The sequence below is a fragment of the Patagioenas fasciata genome, chromosome 5, assembly GCF_037038585.1.
Source record: "Patagioenas fasciata isolate bPatFas1 chromosome 5, bPatFas1.hap1, whole genome shotgun sequence".
Taxonomy (NCBI): domain Eukaryota; kingdom Metazoa; phylum Chordata; class Aves; order Columbiformes; family Columbidae; genus Patagioenas; species Patagioenas fasciata.
The window spans coordinates 10,344,370-10,370,609 of NC_092524.1; the positions used below are offsets into that span (position 1 = coordinate 10,344,370).

Consider the following 26,240-nt stretch of genomic DNA (forward strand, 5'->3'; position numbering starts at 1 on the left):
GTAACCTGTAAGAGCTTTGTTGTATTTTAAGTGTTTACGGGTAGATGCTCCTGGAAGATATCGCAGTGCCAAACTGCCCTATTCTGCAAGCAGTTAAGCAGGGGAGCAAAGTGGTTTCTTCTCGATTTGGTAAGACAACAAAACAAGAATCAGATGGGGAGTTTGCAGATAATCCCACTAGAGGTTTCTACTGCTTCAAGGGAGGGAGGGAAGTGCTGCTGAGCTGGGGCTGGCCAGGCATATCCCACTAAACCTTTATTTTTTCTCCTGGCTTTCAGGATTAAAAAGTTTGGTTAACTCTGTTCTGGAAGTTCTAGTCTAGAGTAAGGGATTTTTTCATTGAATAATTTTGTAATTAAGGAAAAGCCACTCTAGTAATATGAAATCCTGGAAAGTGAAGTGAATAGTTTATCTTTAGAAATTATGTTTCTTAAGAACAAACTACAGTATGATTATATTGTGTCATGACACATTAGAATGAAATAATTGCTATTCAGACTATTTAACTGAATAAATAAGTTATTTGAATCATAAATCTGTTCATGTTGTCATACTAAAAATACCTAAAAGCTTTCCCCTCGGGATAGTCATTTATACAGCATACTATGAAAGCATCAAAATTACTGTCATAAATAATTCCTGCATCCAACTAGACTTACCAAAAGAGACAAATTGAACTAGTTCAAGATCAAGCCCAAAGAAAAATCCTTCCAGGCTAAGGGAGTAATTTGATTAGAACTTTAGTAGCTGCAATTAAACTTCTCTCTGGTTTTAAAAATTAAAATATTTATTACAAAATAATCAACAAAACCTATTTTACTCTTTATCTATTATTATTACATAAGGATTTATGAATTGACATGAAAACAAACCTTCGCCTTTCAAAACATTTATCTTATATCCTGCTATTCTTTAATTACTCTTCCGTTAGTTATAATACAATACAACGTACTGAGCACTGTTTAAATTCTCTGTCTTTATGACCATCAATATACTACTCAGGCTCCTACACTGAACTTGTTTGGACATTTTCATGTCATCCATACATTTCATTGTACCTATTGTACATTAGTCAATGAAAAGCAACAGTCTACTGATTTAAATGATCAATACCAAGTATATTTGAATTTTATTTACAGTCAAATGACGAGGAGTTTTCAGGTTTGTTTATCTAAACGTTAACAGAATTACAGCTCTGTGAACCACAGTAAATAATTGCATTCTGAAACACGTGAATCATCATCAACAGATGCAACGATTTTCCTTTCACTGAGAGACAACTCAGCTTGCTCTCCAGAAAACACTTTCAATATAAGGAAACAGAAGTATCATAGAGGTAGCTGCTCATTTTCTTAAAAACAAAAAAGCAAGACGCTGTTCAAGTAAGTAAACACTTACTACAAGATCAAAATTAGGCTAGATTTTTGCCGAATCTGACACCTGTCCCATCTTTGCACTTTCATTAGCTTTAAATGGACATAATCAAGTTCTTAAATACTGTCATTAGACTTTTTAACACAGCATGTTAGTTAAACAGTAATAAAAGCTGGATTATTTTAAGGTACTTAAAAAGAGAATACATACATTTTTGCCCTTCTCCTGAACCTTCATCTGCAGTGTAGGGTTCTGATTTAAAGTACATATATTGTGCTTCTCCTCTGCTCTTGCCACTTTCATCGTATTCACTATCTGTTCCGGAATCTTCTTCCGCTGTGTCCCAGGTTTCTTTCTTTCCCTGATTTGCTTTTGATCGCCTACTACTTGTGATACTATGAGAATCAAGTCCATTAGCCAAGGGAAGCGGCGCATTGTCCACGTTGCATAAAGTGTCGCTGCTGTGACTGGAGCTGAGGATGTCACTGTCCACCGAACTTGTGCTCCTGTCGTTATTTACATCCGAATCTGATCGTTCCTCAGACTGCAGGTTTTCTGGATCGGAAATCTGAATTTGGTTTTCAAGTTCTCTGTTTTCTGCTGATGCTGAAGAGTCTATTTCATTTAAAGGTGATTCAATGTTTTCAAAATCACTGGCTTCTGTGCTTTTGCTGCTGTCCCCATTATCTCCCTCCTGCTGCTGCTGCAGGGACAAGCTTTTGAGTTTTTCTGTGCTTTCTTCCAGAATTGCCTCTACAGATTTCATACTACCTACAGGTCCTTTTACTCTTTCACAGGCTTCATCCAAGTTGCCTACATCTCCACTAGACTTCTGATAAACTGCTCGTCTAAATTGAGATCCAGGTGATTGCTCTGGTAATGAAACATACAGTCTGATTGTATTTGCATGACGATCCAAAAGTTTCCATAAATGGGAATCTGTATATGTCACATGACGATCTACAGACTCTGAGCTTTCAATAAATACCTGAACATAAAATAAGTGGTTTATCATGTAGTGTTATTTTAAATAAAAGTAAAAATAACAATAGCAAATTGAGCACACATTAGCAATTACGTCACTAAGAAACACCACCTTTTATAAAAAAATTAAAATACATGTTTAAAAAGAGATAGCCTAAGGAGTCTGTAGTTCGATAACTATTTCACTTTTCCCTTATTTTCATAATCATGTTAAGACTGGAGTGAACTGTAACCAGACTGACCAGCTGCAGCAAACACGTATGTTTAGAAGTGTATTTATGTATCACTTCACATGCACCCTTCACCTGTACACTAACACTAGTTATGGAAGTAAGGAGCCCCACAACTACTGATGGCAGTCTTTATTTTCTAGCAAAGCATCCTAAGTAAGAAATCTTGAAATGCATACATAGGTAAGAAACGGCACAAATTAGAACACGTGGGAACAAATTTCTCATTTCCCTTTGTCAGAGGCCATTGTGCGTAGTGACAAGGTGAATGCAGAAGGGCTTCAAGTAACTGAGTAACAAGTTGACACCCTCATTTTGCTCACTTAAAAGCCATCAAAGCTGTCATGAATATTTCTTCATCAAGGATAGCACGTTCTTGAGCTTAAATTACAGAGACACAACATGTGCAAAATGTACTAAGAGATGTGATATAACTACTGTAGTAAAAAGGGCAATGCTATGGATGTTATTTAAGTATTAAGTTACTCCTTTTCTGAATAGATTACACAACTACTATTGAACCATTTATTAGAAGTCTTTCTGGAAAAACAATATAAATTCGGCTGGGAGGAAATTTCCATAGTAAAAACTACTGAATTTAAGACAAAAACACATCAAAAACTTGCTCTTAGTTTTGAAATTTGTTTCTTAAGAACACTGAGAGCAGGCACAGCTGTTAGAAGGTTTAGAAAGCAAATCAGGCGGGTTCCATAGTAATACACCAACCTTTGTTCCCTAAGAAGGGCTGACTTTATAAAATCTTTACTGTAAGGCTGTTAACCTCACCATCATTTTAACCACTGAGTATCAACCAGGTGTCCAACTCTGAACCTTCTCTACCTTGTTATGCATACTTGGTTTCATATACAGCCTATACACACGTGCATACCTTTTACAACATAACGGTGAAGTCTACTAATACATGAAATGAACAATTTAAAAACCAGAGCATGTACCTTGTTACTTCTAAAAAAGCCTTCAGCTTTCAGTGTTTTGCTGGAAACGTTCAGAAGACGCAAGTCATTGTAGCAACGCTCTAACACTACCCGCATTGTTTCAGCGGGCAGGTGTGTGGCCTAAAATAAGACATTGAGAGTAAGGTAACATGCTCATTATACATAATTTCAAACACTGGAACAAGTATTTAATTTTTAAGATTATTAATAGGGAAAGGACATTTGTTTATTGATTTATAAATTGCAAAAGACAACAAGGGGGAAAACCTCCCAAACATGTTCAGTCCCAGGTCCCTCCCACCATCCTTTGATAAGTAGCAATTGTTGGTTTTTCCAGAAGGTCAGTAGTCTAAAATGGCTTGGCTTTGCAGAGACCTGGCAAATTGTTAATGACCAGGAATATAATGAATTGGTCTTATTATTTAGGGTATGAACCAACTGAAAAGAAAAAAAATTCTCAAGCATCAGGTTTTGCATACTGTTCACTTAAATCTTAATAAGATTTAATTCAAATTACTTAAATCACATTTCATAACAAATATTATGAAATTACACCAACCACTGAACTATTTTAGACTGAACTGACCAAGTAACATGTCTGTCTGCCCATTCAACACAAGCAATAACATCCCATGGTTTAAGACCACATAAAAAAAAATCAATCTGCATCTTAATAACAAGTGGTTGCTGGGATGAAACGGGAAGTTTGTATGGAGAATGTGGACAGATTTGGATGGCAAATTGCAATTCCTGAGGTCAATGGGGGAAGTTACTCGTTGGTTCAGTTCTATAGTAACAGTTCACTGGTTCTGCCACTGACTGGATACTCAGTGAGGTGGTTCAAGGTATTAACTCAAAAGAACATGAACTTGACTCTTCAGATTGCCCAAAAAACTTACTATCTGGTTAGCTAGTAAGCGATATGGCCAGAAAAGGGCTCAGCTCGCACAAAAGCCAGGGCAGAACTCTGGATGGAAGCAAGAAGCAGACTGCTGCCTTTAGCAGCAGTGAGCAGATAGACAAACTCAGCTGAGCAACTGACCTACGCCACTGGACATGATGCACAGATGAACTGCAGAAGTTGCAGGCTCTCATTTTAGATATTTAAATCACAACACAATTTCAGTCAGAATGAATGAAAACTCTGTAATACAAGCCCTTCACGACTGTAAATTACCTTTGAAATTAGCTGTTTAAATTCTGAAACTGTTTGATTCAAATAAGCTCGTATACTTATTGGAGGAGCAACAGATTCAGTCTTCAGGTCAACTACGTGAACCTTTACCATGACCTCTGCAGGGAAGAGGAAAAAGAAAAACACCACACACACACATATATACATATATATATATATAATATACACACAAAAGAGAGAATTCAACAGTCAAGGAAAACACACATACGCTTGTCTGATGTAGTGAACAAGGGGTTGCACTAAATACAAACAGTAATGAATTTGAAAAGCAGTCCAATTGCAGAATTTCTTTTTCAAATCAATTTTAACACCAAAGAGGCTAAAAGGTTCCACAGTTTTGACGAATTTTAGCATGCCTTAGAACTTATAACTCCAATTAAAAGCAAGTTAGCAACACAGCACAGTAGGTAGTTCTGAGTTCTGAGTACTGGCTTTGTAAAATTTAGTGCAACAAAGTTTTTCTTTCATACATCATAATACAGTTCTACATTTTGCAAGTTTTTTCCACGCCATCATAATTTCAGTTTACCCTTGTCCATATGCAATTACATGTCTTACCTCCAGGTTTATAGCACTGGAAAATTTGGTCAGGTCTTCTTGTTTCCAACAGTAAGTCAAACATGTACGTTGATTTGACACCTCCAAGTAATAAACCCATTGGTGTATCCTCTTCTCCTTCATAAGAGCGTTCCAAGTAGTCATGAAACTCATCGTATTTGACAAGACGACAGCAATCCAAAGGAACAGCCTCTTCTAAATCCATTAACTAAATCATGCACACATACACACAAAAAACCCCAAAACATTTAATAATGGCTTACTTGTGAGTTTAGTCTTCCCCTTGTAAGCTAGAAATATCTCAGTACGTGTACATCCAGAAATCCTTTGAATTCACAAATTTCAATTTGGTTTTAGAAAAAACAGACGCATACATCATACATATTATATACACATGCATGCAATATACATGTTTTCAAAATCTAAAGAGAAGCCTGCATCAAGATGCGGAGAAGAGGGATGTTTGTGAAGTATGTAAATAAGCACAAGAAGACAGGTCCCAGAAGTATATTCAGAGGAACATGAAGCCTATCCATTATACCAAATGGTATCTTAGAGGCCTGAGGACATCAAATCCACTATCTCCTGTGCATCTCAAGGAGGTGTTAACACATTCCAGACCTCTAACTGCCTTGCTGGTACTCTCCCAGCCACAGACGCATATGGCAAGAACCAAAGACTACAAGAATAGATGTCTTCAACCTCTTTGTGGAAGGCAAACATCACTATATCCTTTGAAGCCCACTGATGTTACTGTATTAGCTATGCAGGAAGCTTCTTGAAATAATTCTCTTATTACATATCTAACACAACATTTTTACTGCAATGCAAATGTAAGTGTTCACAATTACTTCAGCCTACTGAGACTACAGTGAACCTAACAGCACTTCTCACTATCTGATTTTAAAATAAGGGTATGTAAGATCATACTGCCTTTTAAGAGGGCAGGCTATATCATTCCAATCAGAAATTATCTGATGGCTACTAACAGAAAACTCAGTCAATAATCCCCAACAAAAACATCTCTTAGGAAAAACCCAAAACACCCCACAAAAAATCCAAACCAACCCCAAAAAACAACTCACAAAAAGCCCCACAGCCAGCTCCCCAAACACATCCACAGCATCAGAAATTTAAAAACTGAAGATACAGACAAAAAAAAAAAAAAAAAAAAAATCACATCTAACAATTAAACTATTTTGTTATCTATAGCATACCTTGTAAGCTATTTCCACAGCTTCCTTCAGTGTCCTGTCCTTATGAACTTCTAATCTGTTCTCTATCATTATTTGTTTTGTAGGGTGCATGCAGAACAACTTTATCTATGAAATATGAAAGGAAGAAAAATTATCACGAAGGTAGTTGTAAATACCTTTCATATTATGGTACTTTTAAATTTACAACCCTGTGTTCAAACAATGTAATGTAAAATACATCTTTAGCTCTACTCCAGCAACTGGACAGTTTCTTTTCAGCTGGTTATACAACAGTAGATACAAAACACCAAAGGCACAGCAGATAGCACACGTTTATGTATGTATATTCGTATCTTTTGCAAGGTAGGGTACCAACTAGAACATATTTAAACTGTAGCCAACTTGCAAATCCTCCGAAACAAAATGCACATAGGAATAATGAATGTGAAATTCCTTTTTCATATACAGTTACACATTTTGAGGACCTTCTACTAAAACAATCACTTTATTCATAGGCAGACCAGCTGACTGTCATGCTTTTTAAGTCATGTCATATTTTGTTTGTTACTATTGAATCTATGGTTTGAAAAAGATTCTGCTCTTTCTGCCAAATAATTATTTTAAATTAGTTTAAGAAACATCATTTCACAATGTGAAGAGATTTAACAGTATGAAACACATAATATACAGCATTACATACTCTTTAGAATTCATTTTGCTGAAATCAAGTGATATCAGATCAACTATAGTCCTGTTTTAGTTTTAATACCAATTCAAATACACAAAGAAGACATGAACTCAAAAAATCTCTGGTGAATACCTCTAACAGATGCCTCCATTGTGTACAGCCTTCTAATAGGTGTACGATGCATTTAAAAGGGTTATTAATACCGACACACTTATTAAAACGTCCTTGTATTGTAGTGAAAAATTACTATTTATTGTAGAAACATTTCTTACTAGAGATGCATTTTTACTTTATTCAGCAGAAATTCTAACCTTGCAAGTGTTCCGCTCAATTTCACGTTGCCTCTTTTCTTGTTCTTCCAGTTCTCTCTCTTTCTGTACCAATTGTTTAATATGCTCTGGATACTCATGTGCCTCAAGAAACTCTGCCAGTAAAAACCAAGCAACAGTTTACAAATTTTTTTCCATGGTGGGCAACATCTTAGGAACTATGGATATATTTGACAGTTACCTTTCTTGCCTTCTTTCCCCTTTCTTCATCACCCAAATTTCCAACTATACTATGTCCTGTTCTCTTTTTAATTATTTAAATGAAACCAAAGTCGGCATTTATTCCCTCTAATTATACATCAGCAACATAAGAAAATACTATTAGTGCAAGATTAATATTCCAGTATCAATAATGGAAGCTTTGCTGTTGTAAAGAAATACACTAAGGCTGACCACTCTACTTGAGCCTGTTTGTGCAATAAAGGTAAAATGTGTTTTAGACAGTGAATTAGCTGATAATAGAAGTCACAAGATATCGCCTATATAATATACAATAAATATTGCACTTTATACAGATTAGTGTACTTCATAAGATTTTGTTTCATAAAGAGAAACAAAACCAAAACATGCAATACTTCAAGCTAAAAAAAATAAACAAACTCAACTTTCGCAAATACAGTTGCCTTCCAGTCCTGGTACCCCTCCTATCAGTAAAGAATTGGGCAAATATTTTTTCAGATTTAAGAATGGGCTTGGCACATTCAAGCAGTCAATAGCAGAATTAAGTTTCTTTCTTTGCTTGTTGAGGAATTAACCACCACAGCCCTTACAGGAAAATCTATTTCCAAAGACAGATCTTGACTCATAGACTTTGTCTATGGCTGCTGTTTAAGAATAAACTATACACAATTTACATTCACTTCTTGTTCAGAGTGAATAATACTGTTTCAAGGGTTCAAATATTGAAACTATTTTTTTTTGTTGCTCTTAAGACTTACTACTATATCAAGCTGTTAATAAAAGGTTTTAACAGTATCCTTCTTGTGTTGAATCCACTTCAAAACTGTATAAAGCATCTACTTAAGATACTGTTAAATTATAAACTAAATAATATATTTTTATAACTTTACTGTCCCCTGTATCATGAATTCTCAAAGAGAAGCCAGCAAAATTGATTTTTGTGAGATACTTCGTTTTTCCCCCCTCCCTGCTTCCTCAAAGAAAACACGATTGTTAACTTCATGGAGAAAATAGTGGGGAAAGTAAAAGAAAAAAGTAGAGAAGTAGAAAATAACGTCTGAATGTACTCTATGTATGATGAAATAGATTGCTGCTAAAAGTAAATGTGGTTTGTGTTTATCAGAATGTTGAAATGACATGACAAATTTGCTCCAAGTATCATAATACGCTTTTTAAAATATATTGATAGAGAAGTAGTTCAAGTCTACTTTTCTTAATTTTAGGATTTTTTTAAAAATAAGTTTTAGTATAAGCTATGTGGTTTTTTATAGTTTGTATTCCAAATAAACACTAAAGATTGTTTTACTCAACCTTGCATTGCTAATTGCTTTCCATATTCTTGCTAATAGTCATCCTCAGTTTCTCAGAGTACAATTAAAATTTTATCCCAAAAGATGCAGTTAAAGGAAGCAGACAACTACCCTTCTCCCTCTTGAAATATTTACAGCTGCAGAATAAGACAAACAAAATATTATTTTCAATGATCTTTATTCCATCTCCACTGAACACGTTACAAGCTGGTGTGTTACAAATTCTCTGAAGCATGCAAGTCTTTTCCACACTTGCATGCTCTTGAAAAATAGTGAGAATGCCCCAAAATGAGCTGCACAATGTGAGGTGCCAAAGGTTTCAGTTGTGACGTTCTATTTTGTTAAGTAATAAATATTTTCAGTTTACCAATTAAGAGTAAAATAAATCCAGCTATCAAAATATTCACCCTACAGAGGATGATTTTAAGATTCTCCAGAGCTTGCATCTGTTCTTCAGGACACCAAACCTCCTGAGCATTTAATGAAGAAGGAAAAAATAATAATAACAATAATAAAAAAAAAGAGGAATGCAGAGGTACTGGAGCCTGTTTACCTGCCTTTGAAAGTTCATGTGGCTTCTCATCTGCTCAAGTTATTACGAAAAATTATTCACAGACTGGATTTTTTATGCACTTCGGGGCATTAAAGTTCTGGCAATTAAACTATATACACCCCAAAAACAATCTACATGATCTATCAGCCTAACTTCAACCAGGCTGCAAACTGACATGTTTCCCTTTATAAGGGTAGACTACTGAATTGTTCCTTTAAGAAAAACTACATACATCTTTTGATACTGCAAGCAAATTAATCTCTGGCTGAACTGAACCAAAATGCTTGATTCTTCAATGCACACAGCTGATGAGGGTGAGTGTAGCCAGTCACTGCCCTTCTGGTTTCCTTTCTACAGCTGCACTTTTAACAAGGGATTGACAAGAAGGGGAAAAATAGCAAATTAACATGCTTCCTTCTATCTCGATATTAGTTTAAAAAGCTCTCTCAAACTTTCATTTACTGCTACATCATTTAGGTGTGATCAGATTTTAAATGATAAACATTACATGTTTTCAAGCAAATTATAATACAGTATTATCTACAACAGATAAATCCTGGAAATTTATAGTTATTACTAATCTGATCAGTCTAAGCCCCTATGAAATCAGTCAAAACTGGAATGAAGCCTCCAACCACACATTCCTGTTTTGAATCAAAACAGAATCATCATTTTCCACTGTATCATATTTCAAAGATGAATGAACGTGTCAACTATTACATGGGACACCAGGCATCCTCCGAGCCTTGGTGAACTCAGCGATGAAGAGAATAAGAGACCATAACATCCAAAATTTGTTTCTGGCTATACAACTTACAGTATATTGTCTCACTACCTAACTGAAACACAAACAATAAGGGCTGGTTATAAACTGTAAAATTTTGTCATTATGAAGTTCTTACAGATGAATTCTTTTTTTTTTTTTTAATTTTTTAGTCCACTATAAATTGTGACACTATATAGCATAACATTATAGGTTATTCAGCATCACTCAGTATATCTGGTTTTCATTTCCACGATATCCAAAATACTAAAAAGTTAGAGAATTTATTTTGTGATGACCTCTTAATGATGCATAGAAGTTTACTATAAAAACAGTATTGAAAAGGTACAGTAGAATGCTTCCTATATGTAAGTTACTTTAGCTTACCCTAAAAATACCAATACCATCATCCTCACAAAAATTAGTACATATCACATGCAAAACATCTCCTTATTCCACAACAGAATCTTACTAATTAAGAACTGCAAAACATACTTACTTGCATTTCTCGTTGGATCCTTCAGTCTATATATAAGCATGTATGCATTTGTGGAGCTGGTGGAGAAAAGAATAGTTATCTGAATTTAGCAAATAGCAGGGCAATACTGATTTCAAAAGTCGTTTTGTTTGTTTTCAGTAAGGATCTCTGTCCTATATATTTTGGCAATACACTAACCAAAAAGGATTTTCAAAAATAAATATCACATTATTTTATGATCTGAAACAGCAGTCAGGATAGTTCTTACAACTATTTGAAGCCCCTATCAATTTTAAGCTAACACATTAAGCACAGACATCTTGACCATTCATTTGATTATGTTAAAACACCACCAGAAAGAAAAGTAATATTACAGTACCACTAACCTAGCAAAAGCACTGGAATAATAGCCTCTGCTTCCGGAAGATCCACCATATGTTTTCTTAATATCTTCCTGAGTTATCTAAGAGAAAAATCAATTTAATGATTATTTGACAAACTTGCACTAATAGAGATGCATTTATCCTCATGAGAAAAACAACAGCATTATATAATTAACACGCAATATTAATAATTTTAATTTTAAAAAGTATTTCTGCTTATTTGCTGACTGAAAAAAAAAGTTTCAAAGTGACTCGTCTTTTCATTTTACATTGAATGTAAACTTTTTTTTCTTTTTCTAAAGTAGGAACTTCCTAGAAAAACACAGCATCCAGGTTCTTGATTGCAATAATGCTTACGGATACATGAAACATCTGAAATGCATCAGCAGGACACGTCTAACAGCACAACCTGAGTTGTAACAGATCTACGAACATACTTTTCTATGCAAGAAGTATTCCTCACATGTATAGAAGGCAAAATTCTAAATCAGCTTGGTCTATACATGAATTAAGGCTTCTTTATGAACCATCTCCCCTTCACAATCAAGCAGAAACACTCCTCCCCCATAACGCACAAAACCCCAGACATACATTTTTAAAACCCCTAGAAATCAGTTCAGCTACTGAGTGAAACGTATGTACGTGGCAGCATAGTAGGATGAAAAGATGAAACAAAGTAAATGCTTGAAATACACACACATAAAACCAATTTCATTACATGCAAGTGAAAAATCACATGCAAAAAGAAACTTATTAGCACATCTATGAGTACACAAGATAACAAAAAAAAAAATCTATTATTACCTTGCTAACATGCTGATCATTAAAGCTGTACCACTGGTCATCACTGAAAGATTTTATACAGGCATAATAATGGCCACCAGCAGCACTTCCAGAATGAACCATAACAGAAAAAAGCTCATACAGTAAAGAACTCTGGGGAGAGAGGAAAAAGCTGTGATATATATTAAGTAAGGAAAAGGTAACCAAATAGTGATTTTTAAAAGTTTTAAAACAATTACACTAACCCAAATACACGAAGTTGCATGTTACAAAATAGATGTATGTAACTGCAATAGACACTGAACAAAATCAGAGCTCTCGTATACTAAACGTTACGCAAGAGTATGTAATAATGGAAATAAAGAGGAATTTCCCCTTTCAGTGGTGGAAAGAGAGAGAAAATACCAAATCACTTCAGAAAAAAAATCATGGAAATATTTTTCAACTGGCTTAATGCATTACTGTTACTTCTATTCTGTATAAGCACTGAATTCATTCATTCTTAGCTGGATAGGTATCAAGCATTATATGCACACAAAAAGGAAAAGTAACGACAAACTCGCCCACAGCTACAAAGTTAAGGCATATTTGCATTCCTGAAGACTGCTTTTGGCTCCCTCATATCTATTGTAAACCAGCAACACGTCATCCAACGCTTATCAGCACTCTGCATTAACGTCTCTCACACCACTCCGAGTTTGCTGTCATAAACTTCTATTCTCATAGATAAAAGGACGGAAATAAAGGGCACTAAGGACATGCCTTCAGCGTGGTATATACATGACAAAATAAAACTGAACAATACTGCCTCATGCGAGTGTTACAAGAATGAAATATTTTTAGATTATATAGAGGAAATGCTCTGCAACTTCTTAGCATCCATTATTAAGATATCCAAAGCAAAAAGTTAACAACATGGTTTGGCAGCTAGTTTGCCTTGAGAACAGGTAGTATGAATTAGCTGGCGAAAATATTGTCAATAGTAGGACAGAACGTTTGCATTACAGATAAATTATGATACTCTGTCCCTGTTTCAGTCAAGTGACTATTAGTTTCTTTTTTTTTTTTTCAGCTAGGATTGACAGTATTCTGAACATTTATGAAAAAAAAAAACCACTCTCGAACGGTTTAGGGTAAATGTAAACAGGGACAGACATGCAGATTAAAATAAAAGTCAGCCTTCAAGTATTTATGAAAATAATAGTTACAGCCAAACAGCTTCCTAAGAAGTCTGAATAAAATCTATTGGTCAAATTTCAGATGAGGTCACCAAATAACAAAACATGAAGTACACATTGTATACACTACCATAAAACTGAAGGGTTTTGATTAATTTTGTACCGGCAAGAAAAATCAATCATGTTTCTCGAAGATCTCTGTGTTCCACAGCAGAATGACTGCTATCCTGGACTGATTTGCTGCTCAATTCCCTTATATTAACTCAAGCGGATCGAATAAATATTTAATGTTGGGACCCGTGGCCTCACCTTTATGACCATTTTTACAAGGGCATGAAACAGATGGCAGAGACTGATCAAAACTTTCCAGTCTTCCACTAAGCTTCAAGACACTTTTAAAGCCAAAGCTAGTAAGGCCGTTGACAGTTGGCCTCAAAGAAAAACACTGCATAACACAAAACAGCCTTCAGTTGGAAGTTCTGCTGCCAAAACAAGTTATCTGGGAATTCTCAGTCTGACAAGCTGGGAAGACCTTTATTTCTCAGGTGACCTCCAAATCAGTTGCATGCTTGCCTTTGCTGTAATGTCACTTTTTGGAACTTGAATAAAAACATACACTCTCACCCCCTCACTCCAGCCTCAATATCAGAATTAAATATACTTTTATCATTTACATCTGTGAGGGGTTGACCCTGGCCAGTAACTACACACCTACTCAGTGACTCGCTCAAGTGAGATGCTGAAGAGAATCAAAAAAGCAAAAGTGACAAGACTTGTGGTTGAAGATAATGAAAGCTTAATGTGAAGGAAATATGAAAAAAAAAAAAAAGATGCAGCGATGCAAAGGTATTACCATCTCCCACCAGCAGGAGACCAACACCCAGCCAGTCTCCGAGCAATAGCTATTTTGGAAAACCCCAGGTTTTTACTGCTGAGCATGACATTACATGACAGGGAAAACGGCACAGGCAACCCTCCGGCCAATTCAGGTTAGCTGTCCCAGCTATGTTCCCCTTCCAGCCTCTTGCCTGCCCCTGACCCTCCTCATTACATGGACAGAATGAGAAGGCGAGAAAGCCTTGGTGCTGTGCAACACTGTTCAGTAAGAGTTAACACCCTGGTGTGCTACCAACATTGCTTCACTCACAAATCCAGAACAAAGCACCCTATGGGTCGCTACGAAGAAAATGAACTCCATCCTAATCAGATGCAGTGCAACATTTTTTCTAAAACATACCTTTTCGCTGCCAGCTTTGGAAATTCTTTCGGCTGCACTATTGCTTTCAAGGCAGATTCCTTCATCAACTCCATCGTCATTAGAAAAGTCATTGCTCATCTGATCACTGTGACAACTGCCTTCATTTTCAGCTCCACTATCAGTGCAACTCTCAGTCTGAGGAGATTTCTTACAAATAAGAGATACATACTAATGTTACACAACATTTAAAGTTACACAGAACAAGAAATAATACCTTTGTGAAATGAAAAAATTCCAGTGTTGTAAACAATGAAACTCCTCAAAAACCAAGAGACCTCTGCAATTCAGCATTGAGAACAGACTTGACGTACCCTGTTTTCTCAAAAATAAGACCTAGCATGATTTTTCAGGATTTTTGAGGATGCTTGAAATATAAGCCCTACTCCAAAAATAAGCTCTAGTTACAGTTAATAAAAAAGTAAATTTAAATAGTGCCCAGGCAGCTATACACCTAAAAAAGTAAGCATCTTTCAGAGCAAAAATTAATATAAGACCCTGTCTTATTTTCGAGGAAACAGGGTAACTGCCTTCAGTCCATCTCTTTGATCAATCTTTTCTGGTCTCATGTGTAACTGCATGGTAATTATCTGGTTTCACACTTGACAGGATTGTATCTGTCAGTAGCCTATTCCATTTACGAGTTAATTCAATTAAACACCTTGAGGTCTAATACCACATAACAAATCCTATTGTAACATAGCCCGGTTAATGAGAACTGATTTGACTGGAAATATCCTCATCCGCAGTCCAAGATTTTCTCCATTTCAACTCATTGGACAGAATCAAGGTATTACAGTAAGATTGATTAGTGTTCTACTAGCATAAAAGCGTGATGTCAACACCGCTATGAACACAGTTCAGTTTGTGCAAGCCAGTTTATCCATCTGTTACCTGATCCTCTTTCCTCTGGATAATTCTTTTCATTTTCTGACAGTTAATTGTGTTTCAAGTTCTAGTCACTCAGATCAATCTTCATTTTCATTTCTGCCCCCCAGTAACACTTCGAGGGATATCAACTTGCTTAAATGGCATGATTTTATCATAAAACAAAGGTTTGTACAGAGTCAGAAAAGCCTCTCCATGTGCATATCAATGCAGTATTTATATGACAACAAGCTAGCAAAGTAACAATGTTTTCAGGAATGGAATTAGAGGTATAAAAACAGTCTTTAATGAAGAACGCACATTAAATACTTTTTGGTGAATGTAATTGCACAACATGAATTTTGACCAAAACCAGAAGGGTTAAAAGACAGAAAAAGATGCAAGTGAAAACCAAAATTTTTAAAATCTCGCTTCTGCAGCATATGCAACATTGTAAGTCAGAGGAAAGTAATTAATGATTAACGTTTTTTGGGCTAATTTCAGCATTCAGAGTTTCAAAACTTTACACCACCTCTTGTGACCAAAAAAGATTCACACCCAAGTTTAAGAAATATCCTTCATTCTGGATTTGTAGTATGTGCAGAAGCCCCAAGACTTGTGCTTTTAGATCACTCATGTAAAGATGTAAGAAATCAGAAACAGCTTCTTTATGGAAGCATGGAAACCCTATAGTAAGTAGAGAACATGCTTCTTTTTCAATATAACAAAAATCCACATGAACAGATTTTAAAACTTCAAATTAAAACACTTCAAGGAAGTTAAGGAGTTTTCTCTGACACCAAACACGTTACCTCATCTTCAACATCAATGAAGACACTCATGTCTAACTCCTCAGGAAAAGTCATACGATCATTGAGTTTAATTCTGTGCATAGTGGTATAATCAAAGTCAAATCTCTTCAGCTGCAATGTCAGCAGATACGGAAAATGCAAGAACCGTAGACCCTAAACGAAGCAAAGACAAGATTAAGCTACCGCTGTCAGGATTGGTATTTACCAAAAAGTAATTTTGCAAATGATCTGGACAGTCTTTACCTTCCTTGCATCACATTTCTTCTTGCATCGTTCACAAAAATACTGATTGGGGCCATCAAGAATCTCAGGCTGAATGAAAGCATGCAGTGCTTCTTCCTAATAATAAAAAGACATTATCTGATTTTTAAAGAATGTATACTATGTAGGTATAAATCAGAATGAAAAATTTACAATGAGATTGCAAACACACAGAAATTAATTAAATCTACAGCCAAAATGCAATTGACTTAAACTTTGATACAGACACATAGCCAAGAAAATACGAAGAGAAACCAACCCTTCTATACAACCCAAGGTCAAACAGTCAAACCACAATTACTGCTAATGGTATTTCATTCAGTATTTGATGAATCCAAATTGTCTTTATTTTAATAAACATACAATACAAAATGACATTTACTCCTGATATCTTGCACATCACATTTAGTTATGTCTGTTCAGTCAACGGCTGTGAAAACAAGCTGATTTTTTAACCCTGCTTTGGCCCTGTTCTCCCAGAATTCTGAGATGGTTCTTCTGCATTTCAAGAGCAGTTTTCCCCACAGATACCATCTAATAATTACTGGGGTGAGCGGTGACAGGAAAAAAATGTTACTCAGTTCCCTGCCTGAAGACAGCCTTAGTCCCGTTCCACAAAGGCACTTAGGAAACTACATTTGAAGATACCACTTTTAAGTGAAAGGTGGGAAAGGATGGAGGGAAACTGAGCTTTACTCCCAAAGGAGTGAGCATCAGATTTGGCCATCTCTTATAAAGACAGAACCAGCTTCCTAGCACAAACCTTGTGAGGCAGCTAGTAACTGGAATTTTGTCCTGACAGCTGATTAAAAGTTTTGTCAATAATGTTTAAGTCCAGGAGATTAACGATTTCTACTTTGCTCCTCTCTACAGCAAACAATATTCAAAATACAAACAAACTGATCACTAGTCCTCTCTCTAACCTAATTTGCAACAACGATACTGCACATAAATTGTACAGACTTGAGAACAAACTTGTTCAAACTAAGAATATTGAGATGGGTTCAGTGAAGATTTTTACCAGGAGATTTCAAGTTAAAACCTTGAACCCAGCAAGCTTACAAGTTTGCAAAACAAACACAACTTGTGAGTTTTGACATTCAGTTTAAAGCAAAGACGACCAACAGAAACACTGTTTTTTAAAGCATCTTCTCTTACGAAGGACTGTAGCCGTTCCCCAAAATCTGAATACGTAAGAAGGGGCTTAACTGGCCAGAGTAAGCTCACCAGTTGCAAGGTGGCTGGCACAGAACTTAAGATTACTGTCTAAATCATGTTGTTTGGTAAGTCACATTTTGGGAGGAAATCAACAATATGCCAAGTTCTTCAATTCTTCCCTTCTCCTTTCTTTCTGAGAACTCAGGGATGCGGCAAGAACAATAATAAAACAAAAGCTCTGCTGCTGTTCTAGGAGAAAGGACTTTTTAAAAAAGGACTGTACTCCAGGGGACATCTACTCACAAACAAAAACTGTGCCAAATTCGATAGAACAACTGTACGTTGAAGGCAGTCATCTCACTTTACCATTTTTTGATCTAGCCAGAAAAGCCTTTGAATAGCCCTGAAATCACAGTTCCGAGGAAAAGAGACTCTCTAGACATGTGGAAACATTTTAGAGTCTGAATTGAACTATCTACATATTTACTTCCTAAACACTACAGAGGGTGAGTTGCTTTTTACTCAAGGGCAACAAATACCTAATATTTAGTGAGATTATACAATGAAATGTGAGGAATCCTATCCTAAAATACAATAAAGAAAACTAAGCAAGTTATAACCCTGCTTAAAAAGAAAGTGGAAGAAACAGATTACTGCACTTTGACTAGTCTGTAAACTAGTTAAAGAATTAACATTCAGAACTATTTGAATGAAAGCAAAAAAATTAATAACTAACACAGAAAACACGAAACTTAGAAAATATCACATGATGACAATAGAACTATCTCTTGCGAATCAAATGCCAGTTAAGACAATACAAATACAGTAATTCAAACTTTTTTCTTACAATCGATGCATTACATGAATATGAGTGTATGAGAATATACGAATGATGAGAGATAAATTATTATGTAATACTTATACAGACTCATGTGATGTGCAATTTAACAAAGAAACATACTATAAACTTTTACATATGGAAAAAAATTAAGATCCTTCAGACCCCCAAAACTGAATGAAATATCATTACATTACTCTTGTGGTTTCACTGCTTACCAGACATAGTGAGCTGTGCTTTGAAAAGCCTGATTAAAACTCTTGAGAACTCCACTATTTTTGAGCTATATGGACATTCGCCTATTTTTTTTTCATCCTTGTGTAAGGAACATCACTGTTCCTCAGATCTACTCTTTTGTGTCTATCAGTTTTCTTCTATATAATCCTTACACCAGTTAGTTTTGCTGACTAGGGTGTGTCTTAATAAAATTCCTATTCTAATGCAGTTCACCATTTTCTACTCTGACAGTTTACTCAGCAAAACCAGTGACAAAGCTTCTACACTGTGCACCCTATCACATGACATCCCACAGTTTTGTCCAACTCTAATGTTACCTTTGAAGTTATCTCTGAAAAAGGAACCATTATGTAGCCTTCGAGCTACAAAGCACTTCCAACATTCCCAACACACACTCCAAAAGATACCATAAATGATCAAGTAATAGGTTAGTAAGACAAAGGCTATTTAAACTTCTTTTATAGTTCACAGAATCAAAAGAACAATATAGGCTGAAAGAGGCTTCTGGAGATCAACTAATCCTAACTGTCTGCTCAGAGCAGGTCCAACTTAAAAGCACATTGCTCAGGGTCTTGTTCTGAGTATATCCAGGTTCTAATTCTGACTATGAGATTTGTAACACATAGCATACTAAAATTCCAAACCAAACAGTTCAAACTAATTATCATCTGGCTAAAGACAGGCACTTAGGACACACTTCTTTACAAAAATGCTTTGCGATATAGTCAGTAGTTTCACAGGTATCTTATGCAAGCATTTGTGAATGTGCAAATTCGTCAAACGTGTGAATAGGAGCAAGTTTGTGAAATGTCACACAAAAAATAGCAATTTGGTAAAACTGTTCTTGGGAAAAACAAAAACAAAAAACAAACCCTGGAAACTAAATGCCATCGCAGATTTGCAGAGCTCATCTGGTTTTCCCATGTCCAAAGAATAAGCTCAACTGAAAATAGACGACCTGATTGTTACCAATCTATTTTAAAAAGTAAATATCGTATCATCCATACTCTAACTGCCTTCAACAGTTTTAGTTTGGCAATGACACCACAAAGTAAGTTTACACAGAAGTCCAAAATAATTTCTGCCCAAAAAAGGTCTATTTGTATGCACGCTTACACCATCAATAAAAAAGCTAACATACAAAAGATGGTGAAAACTAACAACACTTAACAAAACAGAACTGTGCTTGGTACATCTCCAGAATACTTGTATTATTACGAGCCTTCTGGTATTAGAAAGCAATTTCCACTGTTTTCTAGTAACATAATTTCAGCATGCTAGCTAGTTGCCCATCGCATCCACTCTTCCCTCAGCTGTTCTTCATTTGCAAAACATATAGCTTATGTCTAATGCTGTTCAATTCAGGCATCTATAAAAAATACACTAGCACCAACAAAACCCAGCGTCTGAATTGCTGCTCTGTTTACCTCCCTGAAATAAGCAATATGCTTTTATGTCTATATTTCTCTACTGACCTCAAGAAAAGACTGATTTAGCTTTTTTTTAAACCACTCCCTTGAACAATACAGATAGTATAAGTACTTTTTCAGAAACTACCTTGAGATACACACTGACAAGATCTCAGTGCCCCAGAGCTGCCCTAATGAGTCTGTAGCTATGTAGTGTAACTCCATTAACTTGGGGGATGGAGGGAGAAATCCGAAAAAAAAATAATTCAAAATGCAAACCTTGAAAACACACTGCAGAATTTCAGATTCATTCATATTAGGAGATAAAGAAAGCATAACATTATCCTTCCCAGTTCTTCAATGTTCCCATGTATTTAGAAGTAATACATACATATTTACAGGTAAATGCAACATTTCAAGTATCTACATTTTTTTGGTAGCACACAATGTCGAACAGTGGGATAATACACTTTACGTGGCATTCTACAGATTAACCTTACTTAAAGCTCATAAATCCATTCTCTCTTATTAGAAAGTAATGGAAAATCACTTACCTCTAACTAGAGTTCTTTGAAGGTAGTATCCTCCTTAGATCCCCTATCTTGGGTTGTGTCGCCTGCTGCAAGTTCCCTCAGGAGCTGACTAGCAAGGTCTAAAAAGTTTTACATTCCCTTCTATAAGCCCTATTAGCGCATGTGTGAAGTTTTTGATTTCTCACTTGTACCCTTTTACCTACACCTACTAAATCACTATCATCTATGGATCAATGGAGGATACTACCTTCAGAGAATTCCATTTAGAAACAGGCGATTTTTCCCTTCTCCAAAAGCAAGTATCCTCCATATCTCCCCACTGTTGAAAACTACAAAACTAAAAATTACATCTGCTATAGATAAAACAAATACAGGGTGGAGAATCAACTGAATATAATCAGGATATGAATTAAAAAAGCTCAAAAATTGAAGCATTAATACAAATTGCGACCATGTAACTGTGTAACAAAAATCTTAAAACTACTTTCTTCAATGTAGTAAACCCAGTAAATACTGATTTACAGGAGAAGTATCAAATACTACTAAAAGTAATCTGATATTTAAATTCTTAATTGTTAAAGCTTTCTGTATTTTTACAAAGGTGGTTTTTTTAGCATTCCACTATAGACTTCTCTATTACAAAAAAAAATTCAATTTGAGACACAAGTACAATGCATTGTTACATGCAGAATACAACTGCATGAACTGAATAGTTTTCATTACTTCAACAGATCAGAAAACTCTCATTATTGAATAAGAATTACTACAAAAATTTTTGGTAAGGAATATTTCTAGAAATGAGTTTCAAAAGGTGAAAAGGGAAACCATCTGTGTAAAAGATCGATCTGTATCAGTACAGCTTAAATTTGCATCAACATTTTTAGAACTATCCGGCTATCTTAAAAAGAATTCAAAGGACTTCACTTAACTTGAATCCTTTTTGTGAGACTAATGTCACTCATCTTTACTACTTCTCAAGATTGGTATTTAAAGTTCTAAAGTCTGAAGTACTTTGAACACACACTGCACTTTAACCTAATTCTAACAATTCTTTTCTTAACAGAATTACTGTTAAGAATTATGGATTATTATTGCTCAAAAATATTGCTGACTGACTAAATACAAAAGGAAAACTCTTTTATATATAATAAGTAATCCTGGTAAGCCGATTACAGAACAAGTGCTTGTTTAAAACAACCTCTACTGAAAGACTTGTTTGATTTATTCCTTCTCCCAATTTCATCCATAGCATGGGTATTTAAAGCCACAACAGTGGAATTTCACAGCCTGTAATCGCTTCTTTTCAGGGGGGGTGTAAAAATAAAATAAAGAACTTCCACAGATTTACTAAGCAATATATATGCTTGCCAACATCAGTAATGCTGGAGCAGAAGTGACCAAGAACACACATGTACAATAGGATTTTTTATTATCATTAAATCGCTTGTTAAAAGCATATGGTATTTGAGAAGTGAACTTTAAAAACCACAGCAACAACATGGTAATTAAATAAAAATTTTAAGTCACCACTCTGTTCTTTCACTAAGACCTTCAACAATGCTATGAAAATTTAGCAGATGTGCCAATAAAGAGAACAACTCAAATAAAACTTAGTGATCTCATAAAAATATCTCAAGTAAATGCTGAAGATTTTATCAGGAAGAAAATAATTGATTACTGCAGCCTTAAGGCAATAAAGTTGCATTTCCCCATCCCTTATACATGCACCAGTAGGACTCATTGAAGGGCAAAAGAAAAAAAAGAACAAAACAAAAAATAAACCAAAAAGCCAAAAAAAAAATCTTCTAGAACTTGCTAGCTGGTTCACTGCACAAAGACGAACACCCCAAGATGGAGTATCTAGGATGATACTTACCATGTAACAAATTATACCACTGTCGCATTATGTATTCTATGTGTGTATGGATGCACTATTAGTCAGCATAATAGTACACACCACGCTAGCAAACGCCTGGCTGGAGCCGTACGGCCGGATCACCAAAGGAATATCCAGGTAAGTGTCGATTCTCCAGCCTTCATAGCCACATTCTAGACACCTTACATAGTCCTTCAGTTTGCCTTGATACAGCTGATTTATAAGATCGGCCTAAAACAAAGAGATATTCAACAGAGCTTTAAACAAATGAAACAAAACATTTTTACTTTCTTTAGTTCTACAAGAAAATGCCTTTTAAAATTAAGTCTTAATTGCACAGCTACACATTTAGAATACCATTCCCAGCAGAACATCCACGTCTTGATTTCTTGTTTTCCCCTGCCCCAAAGGAGCTTCTGAAACCATGTTAAGTTTCGAGGTGTATTGAACAGTCAGGTCTTAAGAGCGACTAGAAAACTACCAAAACTGAAGTTTGCCTTTTGAAACCAAGCCTGATCTTGCAGACTTGTTAACAGACTTGATACTGCAGTCCCTCCCTGTGTCTCCAGAGGTAGGAGCACAAAGATAAATGAAATATTTACTGATCTACAGATCTGAAAATTGGCCTACAAGTTGCTCGCTTGCCAGTATATAACACGTGTTCCAAATATATTCTTAACTTTCTCCTACACTAGAAGAGTGCGCTTGCGCTTCAAGAGCCCTCAACAGAGCCTAATAGATACTGACAGTAAGGAACCTATCACAGGAGTTACACAATCACTTGCTGTTCTTCACATAAAGATTAAGTATCCAGAGTTCAGAATATTCCTCTCTTAACTGGGGGAGGAACACATAAGCAGCACACTTCTCAAAGTTATACATTATAGTAGCTTGACTACTGCATTAAACACAGAAACTGGTAACTATTGCAGACTTTCAATAACCTGGTATTTAAAACTCAGTTAACATCTGTCACACTCATTCTTAAAAAAACCAACCAACCAACCACACACACAAAAACCAAAACCAACCAACCAAACACACACACAAAAACCAAAACCAACCAAACAAAAAGTCCCCACCACAACAATACCACACTGTTGAATGAACAGGAGAGAGTTTTTATATGCTTACCTGCTCTGTTTGCTTCCATTTCTGCTCCAAAGCATCAAACATGACTCTACAAAGCTCCTGTACATCATGTTGCTGCCATGCTGTTAGAAATTGAAATTAATTAAAACAAGAGATGTTAGCAGCCCCAACACTAACTGTAATCTGAAAATGCTTCCTAAAAAACTACCGATTTGTTGATGTACCTGTTTACTACACTATTCACTATTGGGCCAGTATTCAATTCCACAAGCAGCTGCCTCTCAAGTTAAGTTAGAAAAACAAGCAGCCGGCTTGCTGACAGTGCTTATACATAAACAAGAATTGCATACACACGCAGGAATATATAAAAAAAAAATACAGAAATGTTAATATGCACTGTTTTAAGATAAACTGGTTCTGACTTATTTCCCCCTTTGCACTGATTCTCTGAAACTCAATTTTCAACTCCTTATCCTCATGTGATTACTCCAAGAAAAGTTCGCAGGTTATGGGGCAAAATTACACTATACAAGCATCAAAAAGACAAATAGTGTTTGATTTTATGCAATTCTCCATATTATTTTCTACTTAAGTGGAAAAATGAGCATTTGTTAGTTGTGATTCAAAACAGATCCAAGTTTCTCATAAAGAGCTACTTCTTTAGAAAAATATAACAACTGTAATGATAGCTTAACAACAAAAATATAATGCTTTTTGTTTTAACTTTACTTTAACAGCCTAAAACTCACAGACATAATTGCTTTAAAAATCAAAACACACATCATGACAAAGTATCCATCTTCTAGGCTACTTTGTTTCCAGAGAAACTAAGTGGATTCTAATAATTATTTTTAATTATTCCAGTACTTTTCCCCCCAGGGACAGCAGTTTAAGCCCCTAAAAGACAGCTGGCTGAAGCAAATGACACAAGCTTAATAGTTGCACATTACCCTCACTACTATCCCATCCAAAACTCCGTGTAACATCTGTTGTTTCAATTGCTCTTTTTTTGCTGGTCTGCAGTAAAACAAACAGTCTTTGAAGCTGGTAGGGAATACTTGTCACAGGATCCTCTTCAGATTCTTCAAATTCCCATCTATTCACAACACAAAGGCATTTGACAATTAAAACAGCTTTGAAAACAGTACTAAAAAAGGGATTTAAATCAGCATTTATTACATTTCAAGAGGTCTGTCAGGTTACAGAGGTTAACTGAAGCTCTGTTGCTTGAGAAAAGTCAAATGAAATTGCTTTCTGCTTCTGTAGTAAATTACATTATTTAAATGCACAAATCTAACACAAACAAAATAATTTTGAAGCCATTCACTGCAAAAATAGAGACATGGACTATACTGAGTACGAAATTTAATTTCAAGCTTGATGTTTGCAAGATGGGGCAAATTCTTCAAAAAGCTTGTCCGTGCCACAACCAATAACACATTTTGGTATTTTATTAAGAATCTGAAGCTTTTAAACAGACATAATTTGCAATAGTCTATCCAGCTTGACTTCAAGTATGCCCTTCAGTATCCAAACAAGGAGATTTTGACAGGACTTATTCAAAAGGGTCTCCCACCAATATATCCCAGCACAAATTTAAGAACAAGTTTTGATTACAAATACTCACTTATACAATGCATTTCTAAATTCAGGAGTCATGAAAAGTGTTTGTAGAAGGCTGTTCAAGTAGCAAGTCATTGCTTGATTTACTAGCCCCACATAACCTAAAAATACAAGGAGAATGAGATGGAAATAACACAAAAAGATGCAAAATCACTTTGAGAGTTACATCATTTGACAAGAAAACTATTCTGTGATAATGTTTATTTAAGAACTGCATCCATCTGTTATTTACTGTTATTTATTCTGTAAAAATTAAAGGAATATTACAATTGCTCACTTCTGAAAGCAGTAGTTTACAGAACTATAATAGTTGTTAATAGTTTACACAACAGAAATAATCTCCCTGAATGACATGAAGCTATTTCAGTGATCATGAATTATGTTTCACAATATTAACCAATATTTAAAGTTGAATGCTGCACCAATGGGGAAATAACTGTAAATATTTTAAAAGCAGATTTAAATATTTTACAGAATAAAATAGAATTTGTTAAGAAACAATTGTGTAGTAGTAGCTTACTTTTGCCTGATGTCAACTAAAAATATCCTAGTTATAATTTAAATATAATTTTATCTGCATTTGTTTGTACTATAATCTCAGAACTATAAATAAAAAAGGAATCTCTAAAGTGCCTACACATGTATCTTCTAAAACCTTGTCCCGTAATAACCAATTAAAACTGTCAGTTTCAGTGTCATTTTTATTAGCTGAAAAGGGAATTGTTTACTTATATCCACCTTACTGTAATTTTAAGATTTTCTCTAAAATATTAATATACCATATTAGGAATAGTTGATAAGCAAGCAGCATATACTGAAGCATAGTGTAATAAATAAATAAAATATGCCTATTTATACTCTGAAGCTTCCAGTAAGTATTAAAAATAAAAGAAATCTCAGTTCCATACTAGTAATGAAAAGGCAGCTACTTCATGCAAAACACAGGTAACTTCTGTGAAGAGGCTGAATTAGAACACAGGCATTTTATTTATTACTCTATACAGTTCATCTTTTCACAGTTACGTTAAATGAAAAATAGATATGTGCCAGATAAGCTTTCTTATCCCTCAAAAAAAATCTTGAACGTGCACAAACTGGTGTAACATGAATGTTGTCTTTGTGTCTGCTCAGCAAATTTATT

At 35.2% G+C, this 26,240-nt stretch overlaps 1 protein-coding gene across 3 annotated transcripts in view; it reads right to left on the minus strand.

The window, feature by feature from the left end:
• The window catches only part of USP47 (ubiquitin specific peptidase 47), a 58,893-nt gene that overhangs the window by 9,630 nt on the left and 23,023 nt on the right, over positions 1–26,240 (minus strand). For all 3 annotated transcript variants that reach the window (XM_065839716.2, XM_065839717.2, XM_065839718.2), the window contains 16 exons: positions 25,104–25,200; positions 24,427–24,572; positions 23,519–23,598; positions 22,466–22,615; positions 16,316–16,411; positions 16,073–16,225; positions 14,376–14,543; positions 11,982–12,113; positions 11,181–11,257; positions 10,816–10,871; positions 7,493–7,605; positions 6,515–6,619; positions 5,298–5,505; positions 4,722–4,837; positions 3,545–3,664; positions 1,585–2,362 (listed from right to left, as the gene is read on the minus strand). In XM_065839716.2, coding sequence (XP_065695788.1) covers positions 1,585–2,362; positions 3,545–3,664; positions 4,722–4,837; positions 5,298–5,505; positions 6,515–6,619; positions 7,493–7,605; positions 10,816–10,871; positions 11,181–11,257; positions 11,982–12,113; positions 14,376–14,543; positions 16,073–16,225; positions 16,316–16,411; positions 22,466–22,615; positions 23,519–23,598; positions 24,427–24,572; positions 25,104–25,200 — 2,595 coding nt within the window. The remainder of the gene's footprint in view (positions 1–1,584; positions 2,363–3,544; positions 3,665–4,721; positions 4,838–5,297; positions 5,506–6,514; positions 6,620–7,492; positions 7,606–10,815; positions 10,872–11,180; positions 11,258–11,981; positions 12,114–14,375; positions 14,544–16,072; positions 16,226–16,315; positions 16,412–22,465; positions 22,616–23,518; positions 23,599–24,426; positions 24,573–25,103; positions 25,201–26,240) is intronic.